Source organism: Filicampus tigris, chromosome 11 (assembly GCF_054856515.1).
Source record: "Filicampus tigris isolate MCC_2025a chromosome 11, RoL_Ftig_1.0, whole genome shotgun sequence".
Lineage (NCBI taxonomy): Eukaryota > Metazoa > Chordata > Actinopteri > Syngnathiformes > Syngnathidae > Filicampus > Filicampus tigris.
Genome location: NC_141227.1, coordinates 16,188,798 through 16,209,349, shown reverse-complemented (window position 1 = coordinate 16,209,349; position 20,552 = coordinate 16,188,798). Strand labels below are relative to the sequence as shown.

At 41.6% G+C, this 20,552-nt stretch overlaps 2 protein-coding genes across 5 annotated transcripts in view; one reads left to right on the top strand and one right to left on the bottom strand.

Moving 5' to 3' along the window:
- The window catches only part of tysnd1 (trypsin like peroxisomal matrix peptidase 1), a 43,437-nt gene that overhangs the window by 16,159 nt on the left and 6,726 nt on the right, over positions 1 to 20,552 (bottom strand). Inside the window, exon 5 of one of the 3 annotated variants that reach the window (XM_086044984.1) lies at positions 17,159 to 18,259. The exons of the other annotated variants lie outside the window; for them this stretch is intronic. Coding sequence (XP_085901110.1) covers positions 18,237 to 18,259 — 23 coding nt within the window. The 3' untranslated portion in view covers positions 17,159 to 18,236. Of the gene's footprint in view, positions 1 to 17,158; positions 18,260 to 20,552 lie in introns of those variants that run through there. 3 annotated transcript variants of the gene reach the window in all.
- spock2 (SPARC (osteonectin), cwcv and kazal like domains proteoglycan 2) overlaps positions 1 to 20,552 on the top strand; it is a 40,009-nt gene that overhangs the window by 18,209 nt on the left and 1,248 nt on the right. For both annotated transcript variants that reach the window (XM_086044986.1, XM_086044987.1), the window contains 8 exons: positions 7,616 to 7,661; positions 13,333 to 13,447; positions 13,572 to 13,677; positions 14,522 to 14,633; positions 14,705 to 14,839; positions 16,224 to 16,442; positions 17,738 to 17,800; positions 19,416 to 19,547. In XM_086044986.1, the coding sequence (XP_085901112.1) occupies positions 7,616 to 7,661; positions 13,333 to 13,447; positions 13,572 to 13,677; positions 14,522 to 14,633; positions 14,705 to 14,839; positions 16,224 to 16,442; positions 17,738 to 17,800; positions 19,416 to 19,547 (928 nt within the window). The remainder of the gene's footprint in view (positions 1 to 7,615; positions 7,662 to 13,332; positions 13,448 to 13,571; positions 13,678 to 14,521; positions 14,634 to 14,704; positions 14,840 to 16,223; positions 16,443 to 17,737; positions 17,801 to 19,415; positions 19,548 to 20,552) is intronic.

Sequence of the window (20,552 nt, the reverse complement as noted above, 5' to 3'; positions counted from 1 at the left end):
GGAAGGTGATAAGTGGCTCAATGTATGAAGGTGGTGTACAATGTTTCACTGCATTTCATCAGATTAGATTGGTGTACTACAGCGCCGTCTGGCCTAGTTTAATTCAGAGCTGTGCTTCTTTCAAATGGGCTTTAAGAAGCTAATAAATGACTAAAAATATCACAAACAATTTATGGAAAAAGGACAACATAATTATGAAAAGGAAAAGGGTTGTTTGGGTTTTGTAGCCCTTTTTCCTGTTGTGAGGTGCCACAGGATGAGAAGGGGACTCGAACAGCAGAAGGTGGAGGGCATGTGGTCCATCCTTGATGAGCTCTCCAGGGATGTTGTGGGGAAATTGCGTGTGGGGGGGCAGACCGCTTTCTGTTCGGAGCCTCATTCTGAAGCGCAGGTCACAAATCAGACCCCCACAATTCTGGAGGACTATTATATTAGCTCGACGGTGGAGTCTTAGGTGCTTAAAATGTTACATTTTGTGGTTTCAAAGCGGGAATTCAGTAGGAAAAGGCACAAAAAACATACAGTAAGCGACATTTAAAAAAAGGGGGGGGGGGAATCCCAAAATAATGGTACGTGTAAAAAAATAAAAAATAAATAAAAATTCATGTTTTAATGTGTTTTTCTGAAGCAAAGTTTGCACTTGACAGGGTTATACGGTATAAAAACACACATTAAGAATGTTTTCTCTCCACATAATCGTCCAACATGGAAAATCAGAGCACAAAACGCGCCTGTACCTAATATATTGTCCGTTTTGGTTCTTCTGTGGGGTCGATTCGTGGTTGGCAACTTAGTTTAACGGTACATTACTGCCAGTCTGCCACCAACAGATATTGTTCTCCTTCTCCATTGAAACCAATGTGAATTGATGGCGGCCAAAGTTTTTATCTCAAGGCATCGTTGAGGCTCTATAGTTATTGGGTAATAAATACGAACAAGTAAACCAGCCTCTTTTAACTGTCATTTACTAAACTCCATAGAAACAAATGTGCTGAATATAACCATTGTAAAACACCTCAAATCCAACCTGTTTCCTTGAGCCTTTGCTGCCACACACATCAGAGAGGAGATTAGGCAGGAACAACACCTATCACTGAAAAACAGTCCAAATACTACGTAAGCTATAAGGATAATGAAAGAATCTTAGCTCCATGCAGCAATTTCACTATTCATTTGTTACTCTGTATCAAATATAAATACATATGTGTTTTTTGGTCTTATCTGTCATCCCTGCATTTCTTGTCCCTCAATTCAAACGCCAAACCCCAAATTGCCCAATTATGACATTTATCCCACTCCTTTCTAGTGACAGCATCTTGATCACCTAAAATTGTGTCAGAAGAAAAGCCTGAAAATGGCTGACAATAGCTGTTCCAGCGTGTATTGTTGCTCTGCGTTTGTGTGCGACGAATGCAGATATCATCAGCGATTATGAGGAAAAAGGTCAGAACCCAAACCTTTATCATCAGCAGTTTTATTAAGGCATCCTTTTGTGACAAGGCAGCCGTGCGGCGCGGTGCTGTCACGGCGAGCGGCGCCCCCGAGGAGAGTCGACGCTGAGTGCGTCCGACAGCCGACATTTGCCAAGAAGCACCTGTCAGTCACCGGCGCATCCTGACAGACACACGCACTGGCGCATTCTTTCAAACCCGTTTCTTTTATTGCCATCCACCCAGTGTCGGAAGCTCTCTCTTTGACACAGTTCCTCTCGACTTGTGCTGAATTCTACAAGGGGACGGCAGGTTCCGTGGCTTATTTATAAGAGGGACGGGAGCTGTCAATCAGACGGCCATGTTGGGATGCAAAGGGAGAACTTCCATGCTCTGTTTAACAGGAGGAAGGTAGATTACAGAATTTCTGTCCTGGATATGTCACATTTCTTCCCCCCTCAGTGTCTTTAATCACTATGTGGGTTTGTAAATTGTATTTTAGGGTGTGTTCACACTTGTCAGAATCAATTCTCTTGAAGGGGACATTTTGAAAATTTGACTTTTTATTGTTTGTACACAAATAGTTGGGTCTCTGGAGTGTCGGTCTACCGTATTTCTCAGACTATAAGGCGCACTTAAAATCCTTTATTTTCCGAAAACGCGAACGCGCGCCTTGTAATCTGGTGCACGTTATATGTGGATGGGGTGCGCCTTGTAATCTCGTGCTCCTTATGTATGGATGGATGTTAGCTTTTCATTTCATCATCTTTAATTCACATTCCATCGTATTACGTTCGTGTTGGCTAGCAGGTTATCGCCATACCATAACCAGAACTACTCCCTGTGTCTGTGTCTAAGAATCATGGGAAATGTAGTCCTACTGGCCTAACGCTGCGGTCAGATTGAAAACGAGCTGAGCGTTTCTGGTGGTGTGATCCACTTCCAATAGCTACAGGGACCGAGCAAAAAAGGTTGGATAATGGTGAGTGCATTGACTTGTTTACAGCTGTTGTTGAAATGTCAACCAAGATAGTATTTAGCGTTAGCCAAAGTAATAAAAGAACCACCAGTCACCAGATTGACTAGCTATGTTCAAACTTTTTTTCATGTGTCGAAGGATGAATTTGCATGTCGCAATTGCCTACACCCCAAAAATGCATCTCCCCTTTATATAGTCCCCTTGCATGTCTGCTTTAGAGTGCCTCGTTGTTGATCATGACTGCATGCATCCATGCAGAGAAAGGTGGCATAACAAAGTGGGATTTTTCTTTTTTTTTTTTTAATGTCCAATTTGCCAGCATGTGGACTGGGGGCTTCCAACTGGCATGGCCGCTCTAGTGCACCTCATTGTTGGCCGTGACTGTGTGAACATCAGAGAAAGAGAGTGGAAGAGCGAGGCGAAAAAAATGTCCAATGTGACAGCCACCGTGCTGAAAGGGGCTTCGCACAGGCGTGGCTGCTTTAGAGCGCCTTGCAGTCATGACAGGGTTGTTCACACGTTTCTCTGTGGTGTGTTAGATTAAGAACATATTAATCTTCACTTTACAGGAACATTAAACAACCCAAGTAAATCTTTCTGCCTTTTGCCTATTTCTATGTGTGTGAGCAGTGTAAGAGTGAGGCTGATTTACATATAAACCACCCTCATACTGAGTTCCCCCGCCAATGACACGATCAGCTAGGATGGGTGAAGATTCCGAGCCATTTCCAAGTGTCCGGCCTCCAATGTCTGAAACACTCACATGCAGAAACAAATTTTGGTTGCAGCTGGCTATTCTGTATAATTTTTCCCGGAGAGATCCAGAACGCTGTTCTGCATATGCCTGGCAGCGGGATGACAAGAGGCAAGTTCGCAAAGCCTCTGTAGTGCCAAATCACCTGGTCCACCCCCGCTCGTCTTGTTAGCTGTATATGAGGCGGTGTATATAGTCACTCATTCACAGTTACAGTGTACTATGATTCTTGATCCTTGGGGTATTATGTTAAGACAATGGGGAACTGTTTAAAATTATGAAACGTTTACACTGTGAACAAACGATGAAACATACATGGAATAGCGAGAGTGAATTTCAGACAAATCTAAACAGCAGTGGGCGTCCACCTCAGATTGTTGTTATGGCAACACCGAGTCAAAATCGAACGATTTCCATACCGGTGCTCAGAGAAGTGTGGTCAAGTTCACCTTAAGACGTCAGTGTTGCATGCTTGAGTTTAGCTTTAGCCAGATTACTTGACGACAGCAAGTCTGTCTTCTGCATTTAAGGCTGAGGCTTTGACTGTGTTTCACGCTGTCTTCCTATTGATCCAATCGTGAGGCAGACTCACTGTGTGAGATGATTTCTCTACATGTCTTACACTGCTTGATAGCTGTCGCAGCTCAACTTTGGGCTTTCTTCCACTCCCACTGCGAGATGTACGAGCACCGTTTTTGAGCTTTTCCTTTCTCCCTCTGAGACGACCGCAATCATACAATGTTGTAATGGAAATTTACCAGAACAGCCTGCTACGTAATCACATAGCCTTGTCTTTCGTCTTCAGGGCTGTAAAAGTTCTTCTCTTTCTGAAAGTGATTAAATAAAGACTTGGGGCTCTATTTTCATAGACGGCGCATGCTGACATGCTGGCATATCATGATTTTTGTGCAAGCGTTCCGGTGCAGCGAGGGTGTGTTGTTGAATCGCCTGGCGGAATGACAATTTGGTGGCGGAAAGTCTGTCTAAAGTTACACCTGCTCGGACCATGTCTAAAAAGTAGCGCAGGTAGTCTAGCGCGATTTTGGTGAATTTGATTGGGGCAGACGGCGTTGAGCTACGCGGACATGTGGGTGGATGTCAGATGCATTTCATTCACAAATATGACAATATCAAACCCTCTGAATCATTGGATAAACCAATTCATGGAAAACATTATTACTAATGTCATCATTATTATAGTTTTTAAATCAGCCCCGTACTGAGTGAGCAGTGACAATGCTCCAGTCACACATGGGTCACTGAATCCTATTCCACACAAAGATGCCGCCATGCAAGATGTAAGTGTGCCACATTTAAAGGGAAGGAGAAAAGCTGCATTGATTGGCAGCAAATCAAGTCGGATGCGTTCATACCCACAATGGAGCAAACCACCGCTTTTTAAAATAGATCGACTTGTCAACATTTGCAAATCTCCAGCACTAAATCTAACCCGCCTCCGTGCAGATTAATACTGCTCGCCACACCAGATTTGCACTGGTCATGGAAATAGAGCCCCATGTGTTTATTGCAGTAGTACAGAAAATATTGCCACAACAAGCCATTGCCATTAGACTGCAGTGTGCCGTAGCCCTGCATATTACAAGTGTGTGTGTGTGTTTTCTTCCTTTTCACACACTCATGCACAGTCTCAAGTCATTGATTTCCAGTCATGTCAGTGCAGCAGGACATTTTCTTCACTGGTCTTGGCAGGAGCACAAATAGGGATTACTGAATAATTCAGGTTGGGAATCATCAATCGAGGAGATGCGGTAAACACGGGATTAATGGTCAGGTTGTAAACTACAAACTACAAAACCCAGACAATTACTCACCACCCAAGTGGAGTATCGAGTTCATTCCACAGGCACATGTTAGCTTCCTGGCAAGGCATTGTGTTGTCAATGACGATGGAGATGAGCAAGGTGCGCAGGCGAGAAATGTTTTGATGCTCGAGTGGAGGGTTTTGACAGTGCGGAAAATATTTACTTGCTTATGATCACACTGCGGAGGTCAAAGAAGAACGTCTCAGAGATGTTTGGCACCTTCTTGCAGTGCGGCAAATGTTTAAAGCTGTGACGAAGTCTCACTGAGGCATGGTAAATATCTCATGAATAGGCTCAAAAAGAAGATTTGTATTGTGGCTGCTTGTCAAGGGCTACTGAGATATTTAATCTCATTCACAATAATGAGATTAGCCATGAGTTGAGTGTTTTTCTATGATAAACAGTTTATTCTGCCACAATTACATTAGAATTTCTTTGTACAACTTATGAGTGAGCCAACTTAACATTTTTTGAGATATGAGCCGTCTCTCTGCCAATTTCTTATTGAGCAAAGATTTGCTATACAAGCAATAAATGGAGGCAGCAAACTCCACAAAAAGCACTAGTTTCACAGATAGTGAACATTTCTTACAACAAGTGGCCAAGATGCCATTCCTAGTTGAAGTTATCTGCCAAACTAAACAAATCAAGAAGAACATGTGCTGGGACAAAAGTAACCCAAATTGGGTGAAATGGCTATCCGAATGTTGGGTCCAAAAGGGACTCGCTAAGCCACTCCATTACGCTGTTGGGGGTTGCCATAGCAAGTCACTCATATGATTGTTGAGGTTTGGCACAGTTTTTAGACCAGATGCCCTTCCTGACGCAACCCACCCTTTTTCCGTAGGAGGGCCATGTGCCCTGACCGGGATTTGAACCCAAATCCTGTGTCTCATCTCAAGTCAGCAGTGTTACCCACTGACCATCAATGTTTTGGAAAAATCTGACACTAAATTTATTGTATGAAAATGTCAAAAATGACATCTTCAGCTCTTAAAGCGGAAGTCAAGTGAACCCAAACATATTTTTTTCAAGAATATGTTCCCAGCAGGCCCACTAGTTGAAACACGGCATTCTGATTAATTTTGTGGAGTATAAATTAAGCAGCAAGATGCACTAGTTTTTAGCCATCTCTGGGGGCGGCCATTTTGTCTCACAACGACCAATCACGGCTGACCTGTTTTCTGAATCTGAGCCGTGATTGGTCGTTGTGACCAGTTGTGATGTCATTTTCAGTCGACAGAAGACAAAATGGCCGCCCCCAGAGATGGCTAAAAACGAGTGGACAAACACTTATTCCACAAACGCAATATTTATCAGAATGCCCTGTTTCAACTAGTGGGCTTGCATAGAATATATTCTTGAAAAAAAAAATGGCTTTAAGGCTGCCGAAATCCAATCTTCTACCCAATCTGCTGGGTCAAAATAACTAACCCAACCTTCGGTAAGAGTAACCCAATCTGCTTAAAATCCATAGCTACCCAGCTAGTAGGTTAGGAAAACAACCCAGCATTTGTTAGTGTGTGTTTAATCAAACCACATAACTTTGCCTTATGAAAGTGTGCCATAGATGGGCTAATGAAACAAGCATTGGTATTGCAATAGTTGTAAACCTTTAAACACCTTACAGTATATTTCAACTCAAACAGTAGCACCATATAGTGAGATATTTATCAAAAAAGTCAACTTTTAATGATGCAGTTTACTGTTTGCAATATTTTTTACACTGGCTAACATTGGGCAGTATAAATAACACAATGGAACCTTGGTATTTGTGATTACCGGTAGTTAAAAGTTAGTGAAAAGCAGCATGATGTCATCTGTGTTAGATGGTCTTTAAACCGTACATTACCATACACTTTCATTGGTGCACTTGGACCACACAATGAAATCAATGCAAGATCTGGACTCAACTTTCAACTCAGTTTTTCCTGCCTCTACAAAAACAATAGTAAACATAGTTTACATAAATAATATAAAACATATGATCGAATAGACATCACAATAATACCTGTCTTACAGCTTTCCCAAAAAACCCAACTATATAAATGACCTTTGTCTTAAAATCATGCCGACCTTAAACCTTGAGTGAGTGTTGTAGTAATCTCTAGCCAGAAAACATGGAGATTTGCTGCATAATTAATACATAAACTGATTTCTGAAGCAAATGCATCCTCTTTTCAGTCAGTATGCATAATGTGCAGTGACTACTTTCCACTAATTTCCACTGTTTTTCTCTCCTTTTGCTGCCATTTCATCAGGAAGTGGAGGTCAGTTCTTCTAAGTGTTAACAAACTGTATATACACGGTGTTGTATGTCTTTATCTATGCATGGCTTCGACATCATATTCAAATTCCAAGCACTGCGGAGCACTTGAAAAGCAATAGGCCCATGGCGCCATATGTTTGCCATACAGGTAAACAGCAAGACATTAGTCAAACTCATTTCCATACAAATGCACACTCATTTTACGTACGCGTCTCGCTGTGCTCATCATCATGCTTTCAAGACAAAACGCGCACATTATAATCAGCGTGCGATGCTAATGGCACTTCTTACTTAAAAACCTGCATTTATTGTCTGCACTTCTGCAGCATCTCACTGATTCTTTTCTCTGTCTTTGTGCAGGATGATTATGTGCGCAATTGGGATGAGAATCAAGGCTCCAGTGACAGTGAGTCTTCTTTTCTCCTTTTTACTTATTCTATTAAGTGGACATTGGAACATAGAACATATGGTGTGTTAAACTGCAACAACATGAACGTTGTTTAACATGCATGCATAGGGGTGCATCGGAGTAAATTAGAATATCTTGGAAAACCTGATTCATTTTAGTAGTTCAATACCAAAAGTGAAACTTGTAATTATAGACACACACAGCTCTGTTTTTGTAGACAGCACACGGACACATCTTGATTTGTGTGCCAGTGCAAGACTACCATTTTTGTGAATTTGGCAGACCGCGCTGCGCCTTGCTGGGCATTCAATTGCTAGACCAACGGCGATTTACATGCCCCCAGCGCACCTGACAATTTGGTTGCTGAAAGTAGGCTAAACTTTAGACCAAAGCAGGTCTAAGTTGTGGTCAAGGTTATAATAGTTTTGGAATTTTCACTATAGTTATTTATTTATTTATTAAGTCTTTTTTTTTTTCTTTTGCTAATGCATCACACAGATATTTCCTCCAAATGTGACATCACGCACTCATGATCAAAATTGAATATTGTATGACAGAATCCATGACCCTCGGTTGAAGCGGACCCCCCCCCACACACACACACGCATCATTTGTGTATTGTATTGCACAGCCTAGAGTGTGTGCGTGTTCGGGTCACCCTCTGTCTCTTTTCGCAGCAGAAAAAAACAGGTTGAGTGATTGTTGTATTCTGTTTGATGTGCTCGAGCAGATCTGATGCACCTCCCCAAGGAGATGCTCAACATTGCCTCTGCTTCAACCCATCGCTGCTCTTTGTCTATTTCTTATCACTTTGTTTTTTTCTAAGCCCGCAAACGCGTAAAGACTCACTTTCTAAAACGTCCTCGCCTCACAGCTCAGCTTTAACTGAGCCTGTGGCAAGCCAAGTTATGACACCAGTGTCGTGTCCTCGCCGCTTCATTTGCAGCTTAAATGAAGTCGTATGAATGGCAGAGTCCATTAGTGCGGTGTCTGAAGGCCTAATGAAGGACTAATTATGCTTTGCAATAGAGGACTGGACAGACAAGTAAAAGCATGGAGGATAAGATATGCAAGACACGGGTGACAGTTATTAAGACTTAATTTAATGGAAGTCCTTGTCAGCGACAACTGTCGCTTTGGTGAGATGAAATTTGCCCACAAAAATATTAAGTCCAACAGAGAATTTGAAATCAAAGAGGAGGCTGGTGGTTAAATGTGGAGAGCTATTTGGGCTCCGTTGCTAACCAAAACAGCAGCACAGAAGCACGGAAACATTATCTCAGATTAATTTAAGTGAAATACTATAGACACACGACAAATGACGATTGGTTTAATCCATCCATCCATTTTCTATACCACTTATCCTCATGATTTTCAGATTACTATACTACTGCTGCCATTGCTGCTAATATTAATGATAAACAGTAACTTTAATTGCCATTGGCTATAATAACAAATTGCCTTTTCATAATAATAAACTCTTTTTTAAAATCAATTATTATATTTCATTTCTTATTTTTAGTGGGTGTGATCCATTTTGAACATCCACTCAAGCACCTTGCTCCACGGTGATGGAAATTTACCTGAGCAGGCTGCTACATGCGATCAGATAATTATTTAGATCGAATAAAGCAGGATGTGCCTCATTATCCAAGAGTATCTTTCATGTCCTTTTAAAGTAAATGTGAACAACTCTCCCTTTGTGATATAACAAGGAACATGTAATTGTTGTGTTGTTAAATAGATCAACGACAGATACCAAAAGATTCGTGGTGACAAAACAAACTGAAGTGACGTACACAGAAATGTAATTAAAATGATAAATAGGCAACAAAATTAATATTAGGTAGGGCTGTAATGATACACCAAAGTTAAGATTTGATTCAGAAGTTGATTTCTGTCCCTTTGTTTGACACTGATTTGATGATTTACAAATGCATGAATATAATAAATATTATACTTGCCTATAACACGTAATTTATTAATATAATAATTTAATTATTCAGAGTGGACTGTGTCTTTAATTAATTTCAGGATGGTGTCTTTGAAGGTGCATTAATAAGGTCAATGTAACGTTTTTTGAAGCACCTAGTCTAGGTCTTGTGGACAACGTGATTTCCATCTCTGATGTCAACCGGGTAGCCAAAAAGCTCCCATAATGCTGATCTAAATGAGCTTGGAGGGGTCTGCACTTTCAGGGTTATTAGTCGTGCTAGCCATGTTACTTCCTCTCCGCTGTTCCGCTCTCTTCACATAGTTGACCTAGCATTAGCGGTAGCCACAGTCACATGACATGTAGTTGGAGGCGGCTTGCTGAAGAAATGTATCCTCAATCAAGGTTTAGGATTTTTGTTTAAACAATAATAATTGGCAGAAAAGCTCAGCTAAATAAAAATGGTCAAGATTTATAAAGTAAGCTTTTAAAAATAAATAAAAGAACCTTCAAAATCAATCCTGAAACACCCAGAGAGCCAACGCTTTCTAATGGAGGAAAACAAAAATGAGGTCACCTAAGTCGGCACAAAATCAGCACAATGACCTTACAAGAGCCCGCAGTCCTCCTTTTTCCTCCACCGGGTATTCTTGACCTCACAGAAGACAGACGTGTACAGCTTTGTCAATAACGTATACACACACACACACACGGAGAGTCTCGAAATTTGCATTCAGGTACTGGAGTAGCTGTCTCCACTTGAGGCGACCTGCGCGCTGAGTGAGTGAGTGAGAGGTCAGGCTAATTTGCACTGGCTTTCTCTAGTCAATTCATCAATGCAGCCAGTGGCTCTCTGCTCTGATTGAATCGCATTGCCCTGCTCAGCGCTGCGGGACAGCAATAATTTGGACTTGTAAGAACAAACAAGCACAAGCGCATTCACAAGCGCAGGCAAGCGCATGCAAACTTTTGTACAAATTTTGTATTTTTAATTTTTTTTTTTTACCACAACAGAAAACGGATGGATGGATGTAATGTCAAGCAGAGGTCAGCTTGAACAGCACAATCAATCAATGACCTTATTTCAGTGGCCGACACAGAGGAGATAAGAGAAGCCCCGCGGGGTCTAGTTTTTCATTCATGTTTTGACGGACGCTATCAGATTATCAAGTAACTTGGCAATATGTCCATTGACTTATCTGATTTAGGCCACCTCTAAACACCACCACTATCACAGCAGAATTATAGTAATCATTAAAACTATACAAAAACAGCACGATTTCTAGCTTTTCTATAAAATTCCAACTCCGACTAACTAATCAGAAGACAGAAAAATGCTTACATTATTGTTGGCCGAACTTGAGAATTGACTGGTTAAATAAAGTCCCAATGCTAATAGTTTCAGTTACAGCGTGTCGGCCAGCGCTATTGTTTCTAAAGGCACGCTATTAGGACCCATTAGCTGACCAAAAATAATGCCTGATTTAAAATACACTAATCAAGCAGCAAACCAAATAATAATCATCGATGTCAGGCTGTAGACGATTATATACGATTATAGACGATTTAGTCTTTTTTTATTTTATTTCCCATTTATTGTTTATCGCCAGGAAAATGGCCGTCCGTCATAAGCGGGTAGACAGACCGATCCATCGGCTAGGAATGCTCAGCTCAGTAAATCACATTGTTATACATTGAGACACATTTCGAGAAGGGAGGATCATAGATAGACAACAGCGGGAGAAGGATGCTGATGACATTTAGAAGGTCAGCTAGAATAAGGTCAGTTACCTAGGCAACCAGGAACTTTCATCATAATAAGGGACTGAGTGTGTGTGACAAATGCGTCCACGTCCTTACAAGTGCAGGCAATTCGACGTTACCTCCTCAATAATGATTATGTTCAAGTGTGCACGGACGATAAGAAGGTCCGTGATGAGGACGCAGCCCAAACTCGACTTTCACATCCTCAATCCGCACAGCTAAACCTCATTTGAATCTGCATTGGCTAGTCCAAAGTACCTAATAATTAAGGGAGGTTTTCTGCCAATTTGCGCATTAGTTTAATAGCACAGCAGAGACGTGGAGCTTAGGTGGGACGGCACAGGAGTCAGCATCGATGAGCGCATCATCATGAAATGAAGACAAAAGCTCGAGGACGGCCCCGCTGACATGATTGCGCAGCGAGCGAGCGAGCGACCGAGAGTTCTCACAAACAAACCAGATTGAGCCACAAATCACAGTCAACCCAGAAATGATTCCCAGGACCGCCGAGAGCCTGTTGCTATGGAAACGTCATCATCGCCCGCCGCTGCTTTAATCCGCGGAAGCCTGTTAAGTTAACATGAGGCTCAGGCAGATACCTTATGCTGCATATGTGCGCCTAACACAGCAGTTGGCAACCAAAGACAGATTTATTTACTAATGTTTTCATTTTGCAACTTATCATAGCACGGATGCAAAAATCGGTGAATTTAGGAAGAGAAGCTAATGATAAGGCGTGTAATTGAGACAATAGGCTAAAAAAAAAAAAAAAACTTTCTTTTTTTCCCTCCTTGTCGCTGTTCTAGATAAACGTCACCAGGATAGAACGGGGGTTCAAAGTCGACCGTTATGAGACACATGAGCCGTCGCTAGGGCGATTTTTTTTTTCAATAGCTAGCTATGATGGTTGCGAACTTCACAGCAAGCAGCGGTTTGGCATACAGTAGAAAAAAAAAAAAAAATCGAATGAGTTCTCAAGATGTTTATTGCCATTTCCAAAAGAAGCTGCCTGGAAAACTATACATGTAACTAAGAATTGCATGTTGTGTTTATAAAACAACCACATAACTTTGCCTTAGGAAAGTCAGAAGTCATGAACAGTGCAGCAAAAACGGAAGACAATACAATATGAGAATATTGACAGGTATATATTCTTTATCCTCTGTGAAAAACGATGACTAGTACTGCATCTTACTGAGCTGTATGTCCTTCTTGTGTACAAGTATGTTTTATTACACTGCCCCAGGCATCAGAAGAAGCTGCACAATTAATGCATGAAATTATGATGAATTATGAATTCAAACTGTTTACATTCTGTATGATTAATGATTATGATATTACTGTATGTTTTTATAAAGCATAATACTGTAGTGTGCTGTTTTTCATTTTAGAAATCAATATTTTGTTCATGTTTTATGGGGTACTATAACAATGGTATTTCTGTTCATCCTAGTGGGTACTAAAGATGTTTTAGAAATGTTTTAATTTACGAGTGCGATTACAAAACTTAAACTCTGAAGTGAATGCACCACTTAACCCCGTCTGTGAAAGGTGGCATTTTCACCCCATATTACTGCTCTGTATGAACATCACTGACTTGGAGTAGAAGTACAAAGTCTACCCAGCAATTTGCTATCTTCTACAGTACTATCAGAAGTCTCGTTTACACATTAAACACCACAATTTGCCTTTTTCCATGTTGCTTTTGAATAAGCGTCGAGCACGGAATGTGATTTCAAATCGACCTGTTAATTTTCTGTCATCGGTAAAACTTAGCTCAGAAGCCCATTTTACACAGCCCATTAAAAACTCAATTTGTCCATGTTTTTTTTGCTGTGTTGCTGTTTAAACACCACGACGGAACGGAGTAGCGTATTTCTACCCACCTCTGCCTTTTGACTGGGCACAGTCATGCTAGAGCAGAAATACTCTCAGCAGGAACAGCACAACATCATCTTATTGTTTTCTTAGACGTGGACACCACCAAGGACCCCTGTCAAAAGGTTAAGTGCAGCAGGCACAAGGTGTGTATCGCCCAGGGCTACCAGAGAGCTGTGTGCATCAACCGCAAGAAGCTTGAGCACAGGTGAGTACGTGTGTGCGCAACATCCGGAGAATTTGTTGAAAATCTACAGGATGAAGTCCGAAAGAGGCCATGCTGTAACAGCAAGGCTGCAAGTCAGTAGCTTGTGTTGCTTTTTGTCCTGTAGACTCAAGCAGCCTGCTCTCAGGTCCTCCGACGGCAACTGTCAGCCATGTCCCATCTCGTCCACCGGGCCTGTGTGCGGATCTGACGGACACAACTATGCCTCAAGGGTACACTGACACGTGACATTATACGCACACACAATAGCGACGGTGATTGGTGGTTTCCAGGCCAGTCATGACACAAGTGAATTCTAAATACACTGTTGTCTTTTGGAGTCATCCAAACAAGATGTTATGCAAGTAGTAATAGTGATCGTTCTAAGACTTTTGAGAAAGACTTTGAGAAGATGATCTAACTACAGTTGTTTGCTTTTAGGAAGTATTAATGGCTTTTTGTCTGGTCAAGAGTCGGAGTGAGCACGGATTCTGATGATTTGGCGAAGTGTCCTACCATTTTAATCAATGGCAGCGTAATATATCAGCACATTTTTAGAGTATTCAATTGGCACTGGAGCAAAGCTGTATACGGTATCAACTTGAACAATGCGGTGTTTTGTACATCAAGCAAAATGGCATTTTTACTTCCTGAAAAGTAGCGATGTTGCAAGAATTCTGTCTGACAGCGATGAGTTATAATAGTCCTCGGAGGGAAACAATTAACTACAATAGGGCTTGCGCCAAAAATTAGATTGACACGCTATAGTCGTTAAATGCGAAACCGACACTATTTGGAACACAGCGCAGACTGTGGGGACATTCTCAAGGTGGGGGACAAAGAGTATAGAATTAGAAGGACCAATATGGGCTTGTGGGGGGTGTTTTATTGATTTATACTTTGTCTTAAACATCACCGTTGCTGACCTTGTGCCGGTCTCGCACAAGAACGAAGGCATACAGTCGTTGGCTCATGAATATTTGATCCGTGTCCCTGCGATAAGTCATTTGACTTCACCTTCACGTGTCCTTGTCGCGGCTATACGCGTGTGTGTTAATGTGTGCGTTTGTGTCGCAGTGCAAGCTGGAGCAGCAGGCGTGTCTCACGGGGAAGGAGCTGACCCTCAAGTGCTCGGGTCTCTGTCCGTGTTCGAGCGCCGCTCCCGCCGCCAAGCAGGAGGGTCAACGCGGTAAGATGCAGCTGTGTGTTCAATGTAAACATGAGCGTGAGAAGTTGTTATAAATATGCACCGCCCCGCAGAGAGTTGCACCGGACAGGATTTGGCTGATCTTGGCGAGCGTCTTCGGGACTGGTTCCAACTGCTTCAGAATAATGCCAAGCAGAACAATAACAGCAAGCCCGGGGCCAAAAACACCGCAGCCAACGCTGCATCAGGTTGGAGAAACTACTACTATGACATCGACTATTACGGCTACTGCTATTTTGAGTCTGGGCATGCATTGCGAAGACGGTCTTGAAATTGATTTGTTTTTTTTCTTCCTTCTTATTGGTAGGCTTGATGAATTGCCCTTTTGGAGGCTTTATCAAAAAACAACTTAGGCAATTTTGCCTCTGAGAACTCAAGTGAGCCAAGTCCACTTAAAGTCCAAGTCCAAATAAAGACATAATATCTTTAATATGAATACTGATCTAAATGAAGGTTTTGTCACAATTTTGAAATAGTTATTGCACTCAGCACCTTTGAAGGGGCTTTTGTGTGCCAGTTTATAATAATACGTGAGTTATATTTTTCATCTTTCATGAAATATTGATGTGATGATGATTGGAATTACTATTGCACTAAACCTTTAGTGGCAGCCATAAAACCTCACTGAGCCGAAAAATGACAAACAAAGAGTTAGCCCAGCTATTTTCTGTTACGTGCTAGAAGCCGTGCCTAAAAAGACGAGGAAAGTCTGCCTTTTTGGTTTGAAGCGGCCATTTTAGGGTCATGTTGAACATTTCTAATGGTCCTTTGAAAGTGAACTCGTCCTCGAGATTTTGACAGATTGCAACCAAAGTTGATCCACATATACTAGACAGGTGAGAAATGCTAAATTGCAACATATTTGTTTTTTTGCCAGTGGGCGCGGTGTTTGATGACTCACCTCAAACACCAAACTTGAGTTAAGGCTGCAAACAGTGATGAATGCGTTCTGACACACCTGACACAGCGGGGAGATGCACAAGACCTCGGACTAATTTAAAGGAAAATCTGAGCGTCCGGAGAGTTATTGCATCTCTTCAGGGAAAGACCTTCATCAAACATGTTGGTGACCTTGTGGAGTTCAGTTGTTACGGTTTTGCGTTATACGGAGAACCATCTAACATGGCTACATGCTCTCGCAACATGCAATGACAATTTTTTATTTATTTTGCAATTCAGCATCACTCATTGCCTCGTGTACGAGATTTAAATTTGGTTAAATCCAACAAAATTGCTTGTTTCTTTTAGAAGTGGACGATGTGTCTCTACAGTGGTGACTTCAAATCAAAATAGTTGACTTTCTGTGGGTCTTCAGATGTGGCTTTTTTTTAGATTTTTTAATTTTATTTTATGCGTCTACCCAAGATTGACATTTTGGGGGCAGAATTTTCAAAAGAAAATTCCTGGGGGTGCTACCAAGCCAACATTTTTAGGATGCACTGTTGATTGCCACCAGATCGGAAAGACGGACAGAAAGCCCTAAAAATCAGAGTCATTCAACTGTTTTTTTAATTTACCATTGGTCCGACTGCCTTACACTAAAATAATGTGTTTTTCTTTGTGAATGTCCAGTCCTGGACAGGAGCCTGGTGGCCAGCTGTAAGGACTCCGTAGGTTGGATGTTCTCCAAGCTGGACACCAACGGCGACCTGTACCTGGATCAGGCCGAGCTGGCCGCCATCAACCTGGACAAGTACGAGATCTGCATCCGTCCCTTCTTCAACTCGTGCGACTCCTACAAAGACGGCAAAGTGTCCACGGCCGAGTGGTGCCTGTGCTTCTGGAGAGAGAGTGAGTGGAACGTGTTCACCCGTCACCGCAACTGCCATGCTTTCTAACATCAAGGCCGCCCTCGGGACAGAAAGAAAGAATGGAGGGTCGCCTCTTGAGTATGTAGTTTCCTCGTGTCTGTCGCCATTTATCTCCTCCCGATATCTCTTCCCACTGTTCCCTAGAGGGTTGAAATGGCTACCGCCAGGCAAGGAGAACATTGCTGCTGCTTGTTGACAGCCTCGTTTTCCCTCAGCTCGCCGATATACTCCATCAGTCGAGCTGAATCTCGGTCCCATACTTCCCGGCGTGTGAGAGGAAAATGCAATAGCACATGCAGAGGAAGATTACTGGTAATATTGCGGCAAGGTTGATTAGAAGCTTCCGCCCTTCAGATATTACATACTGCTCAACTGCTTGAAAAGTCTGTAGTTGCTAGGATTCTTTTATCCAGTCACACTGCCGTGCCACTTGTTACTTGACAGGATTTACGGAGCACAATGCTGCTAACCGTTTTACAACAACAACAACAACAACAACGTTGTAATAACACTTCTCACACTTCTCACATTTGTAAGAATCATTTTAGTTTTACTAAATTTTTACGAGAATCATATACATGAGAAATGTATACTGTTTTGAGTGTACTATTTTAATATTACAAAAAAGAAAAAAAAAATCATGTTACACAAATGAAGGTAAAATTATTTTACGTTAATCATTTCAGAAATTAAAGGTGTAATATTACATTAAATAATCATACTTTATGAGAATAAAGTTGTAATATTACAAAAAGAAAAAGTTTTATTACAAGAAACAAGTTCGATCTTAATTAGAATACTATACCCGCATTATGAGGACTGCTGAGGATTTTGTGAAGTTATATTCTCGTCTAAGTTTCACAAACATGGAAATATTAGGTCATAGAAGAGCATTTTTCGCTGCCCTAATATTACTTCAATTTGTCTCTTCCTTCCTAAATTCCCAATTGAATGACTGACTCTCTGGGCAGAACGGTGAGGTAGTGTTTAGAATGTCTCCCTCGGAGTTGAGAGGTTGTATTTGGTTCTCGGTTCGTCCATACGTGGTTTGCAATTGACGAGTGACCCCTCATGAGCCAATAGAAAATTAATGACTACTCTGTATTCATGATATAAAAAAACAACATTAGGGTGAATAAAACAGTGCTCTCTGGTGGGACACTTCCTTCAAAGCACTAATGTACTGAAAACTGTATTGTGCCAAATTACAGCATTCTCACACACTGGAATCAAACTCAAAATTTTCATTAATTTTCCCAATTTTCACCCCCTCAGAGCCCCCCTGCTTGGCCGAACTGGAGAGGATCCAAGTCTTAGATGGCGGCAAAAGAAAGTTTGGTAGGTATTCTTGTAAGAATTCTTCAAATCCTTTTTGGATCCATCGTTATTGGATCAGGATTTGACTCCAACATATCCCTAACAGGAGGTGGAGATTTGGTCTTGATCGGACTTATGGATTAGAATTTGATACAGACAGACTGCAAGGAAAAGGAGGCCAAAGTGTGTGTGTAAATATGTGTCTAAGTGGGTAAATGAGCGTGTGTATATTTGGACTCGTGCGCACTGCAGATTTTGGCTGGCTGACTGTGGCTCTGAGTCAGGACTCTGCAAGGACACCGAGGGCACAGCGCCAGCCTGACTTTCAGATGCGCCTTTGAAATACTGCAGAGATGCTTTTATTTTGCACCATCTTATTTGCATTCCACACATATTTGTCACATTATGTTCCAAATCATAATTGATATCGTCGGTCGTTAGTCATGCAGATTCAGCATCATCCCTGTGCTAGAATACACCCTATAAAAATGGCAACAATAAACACATGTTAATGTTAGCTTAACCTGTTTGGACAAAAAAACTTGACTTGTGAACTGGTGTGAGAAATGTCAAAGCCAGGAGTGAGGGCCTTTTGCCTGTCACTCTTATTCCCTTTCGTGCTCCATCATTTCGTGAAAAATTGGCCAACCCCGGGGTGTACTGAATCTTATTAAAGTTGTAATTTGCCTTTAAATATCTGTATGTAATTGTACATATTCCACATTATTTTCAAATGGCTGCCGTCACGTGATCTGAAATCAGCTTTAGCAGACGGAATCAAGGTCACGCGAGAATATCGTGAGGCACGAGAATGAGAATCTCGCAAGAGGGAGCAGACGACAGTTTGCAAACGGCGGTAGCAACAAAGAACAACTCCATTAAAAAAAAATATGGTGACATAAAAAAAAGAAAGAAGTAAACATGGAAAAATTGACATTGGCTGTCCAGATTCGCAGTGTACGGCGCACGTGTTTGAAAAGATGTTTCCACCGGTGCAAATTACACCGAAAGTGTACGACTTAACGAGTGTGTTTGTAGCTTTCACTCTTAATGACTGTGCCACCACCGAGTGAAAATCTACGGTACAAAGAGTTTTTGTGGGGTGTATTGAACTACACTGAAGTGAGAAATTTCAAGTCACAAATGAGGACCTTGGCCTATAGAACTTTCAAACTTAATAACCACTTCACCACTTACAACACTTCTTACTCCAAATTGTGGACTTGTGTAAGAGCTTTCAAATCATGCGTGTGGAGTTTGGCTGTCTAACTGTGTAACGTTCAAGCTTTAACAAGTTCCATTTTCTCCATCTGGTGAAAATCTACGGTCCAGAGACTTTTTGTGGAGGATATTAAGATGTGTGTGAAATTTGCCAGACCCCACCAATCACACACACACCCGCATCTTCCCAATATGCTCCACCGTGCATGCTGATTTTACATATTCATCACCACTATGTTCTGTAAACAAAATTGATATTCATGGATTATGGAACTGGTTGCAACATATGCTGCATGCATTATACCGGGAGAGTCAAGAGCAGCGAAGCATGATGCAAGCCTGTTCTCTGCTCACCCTTGCGTGTGTGTGTGTGAATGTGAAAATATGTGTTTGTGTGCGTGCGCACATTTGCCAGGTCGCTTCATCCCAAACTGTGATGAGGACGGCTTCTACAGGAAGCTGCAGTGTGACAGGGGAGAATGCTGGTGCGTGGACCAGTACGGCGGCGAAGTAGCCGGGTCGAGGATTCGTGGAAAACCAGATTGCGGTGAGTCCTTTTTGCACCCCGCAAATCCACTTATGTGATTCCCCCCACCCCCCCCCCCCGCATCCCTTTGGATTAACCCCCTCCCTGCAGTCCACCCTACACAAGGTATCTTTTATGTCAAGTGACTTTCCCCTCGCTGCAAAGAGCACATTCATGCGTCAGGCGGTCATTTGCATTCCAAAGCGTGTCTTGTCACAGCGAGAAAAGTCTTTTCAAGATAAATGAAGGCTGCTCAGACAGAACCTTCTCCCGATAAGAACTGTCCCTGCGACGGGGTTTAAGAAATAACTCTTAAATCAGCACAAAGTCAAACTCTTGCCCTTATTTCACCATTGTTTCTGCTTCCATTCCACTACTTCTCATTAGCAAAGTGTGGACTTGCTCAAAGTTAACTGAAGGACAATGCTGCAGTTGTAATGCTAGAATATACATACATACACACTCACGCACTGGCACAATCGAATAAAATCTCATACAAGAGCTATATAAAAAAATCTGCTTTTAAAGATAATATTGTTCACACAACAAGATAATTCTAATTTAAGAAATGTATTCTCTATTTTCTATGGTGCTTGTCTGTGTGAGAGGCAGGGTACCTTTTGTATAATTTTTAATCCTTTTTATGTACCACTAATCCCAGCTATTATGTGATTATCTTTTTAAGGCTAAACACAAATTTGATCTACCAAAATGTTGCTTTCTTATATACAAACTAAGACCTAACAAAATTTAAAACGACAAGATTTTCATTGTACAGCATCAACTGTACATACTGGACAGTATGTCTTTGAATCACTTCTCCCTGAACACAGTAGAATATACAATTGAGGCATAATTAGGTTACAAATACAAACACATTAGTACAATACAGCATACAACCACAATTATTACCATAGTGAAACGAGTACTTCTCAGGGCATTATTCTATTTACAAAGGCAGAATCTTTGACAGCTCTTGGACCTGATTAGAATGTGTAGGTGTGCGTAATGCATTAAATGCATTGT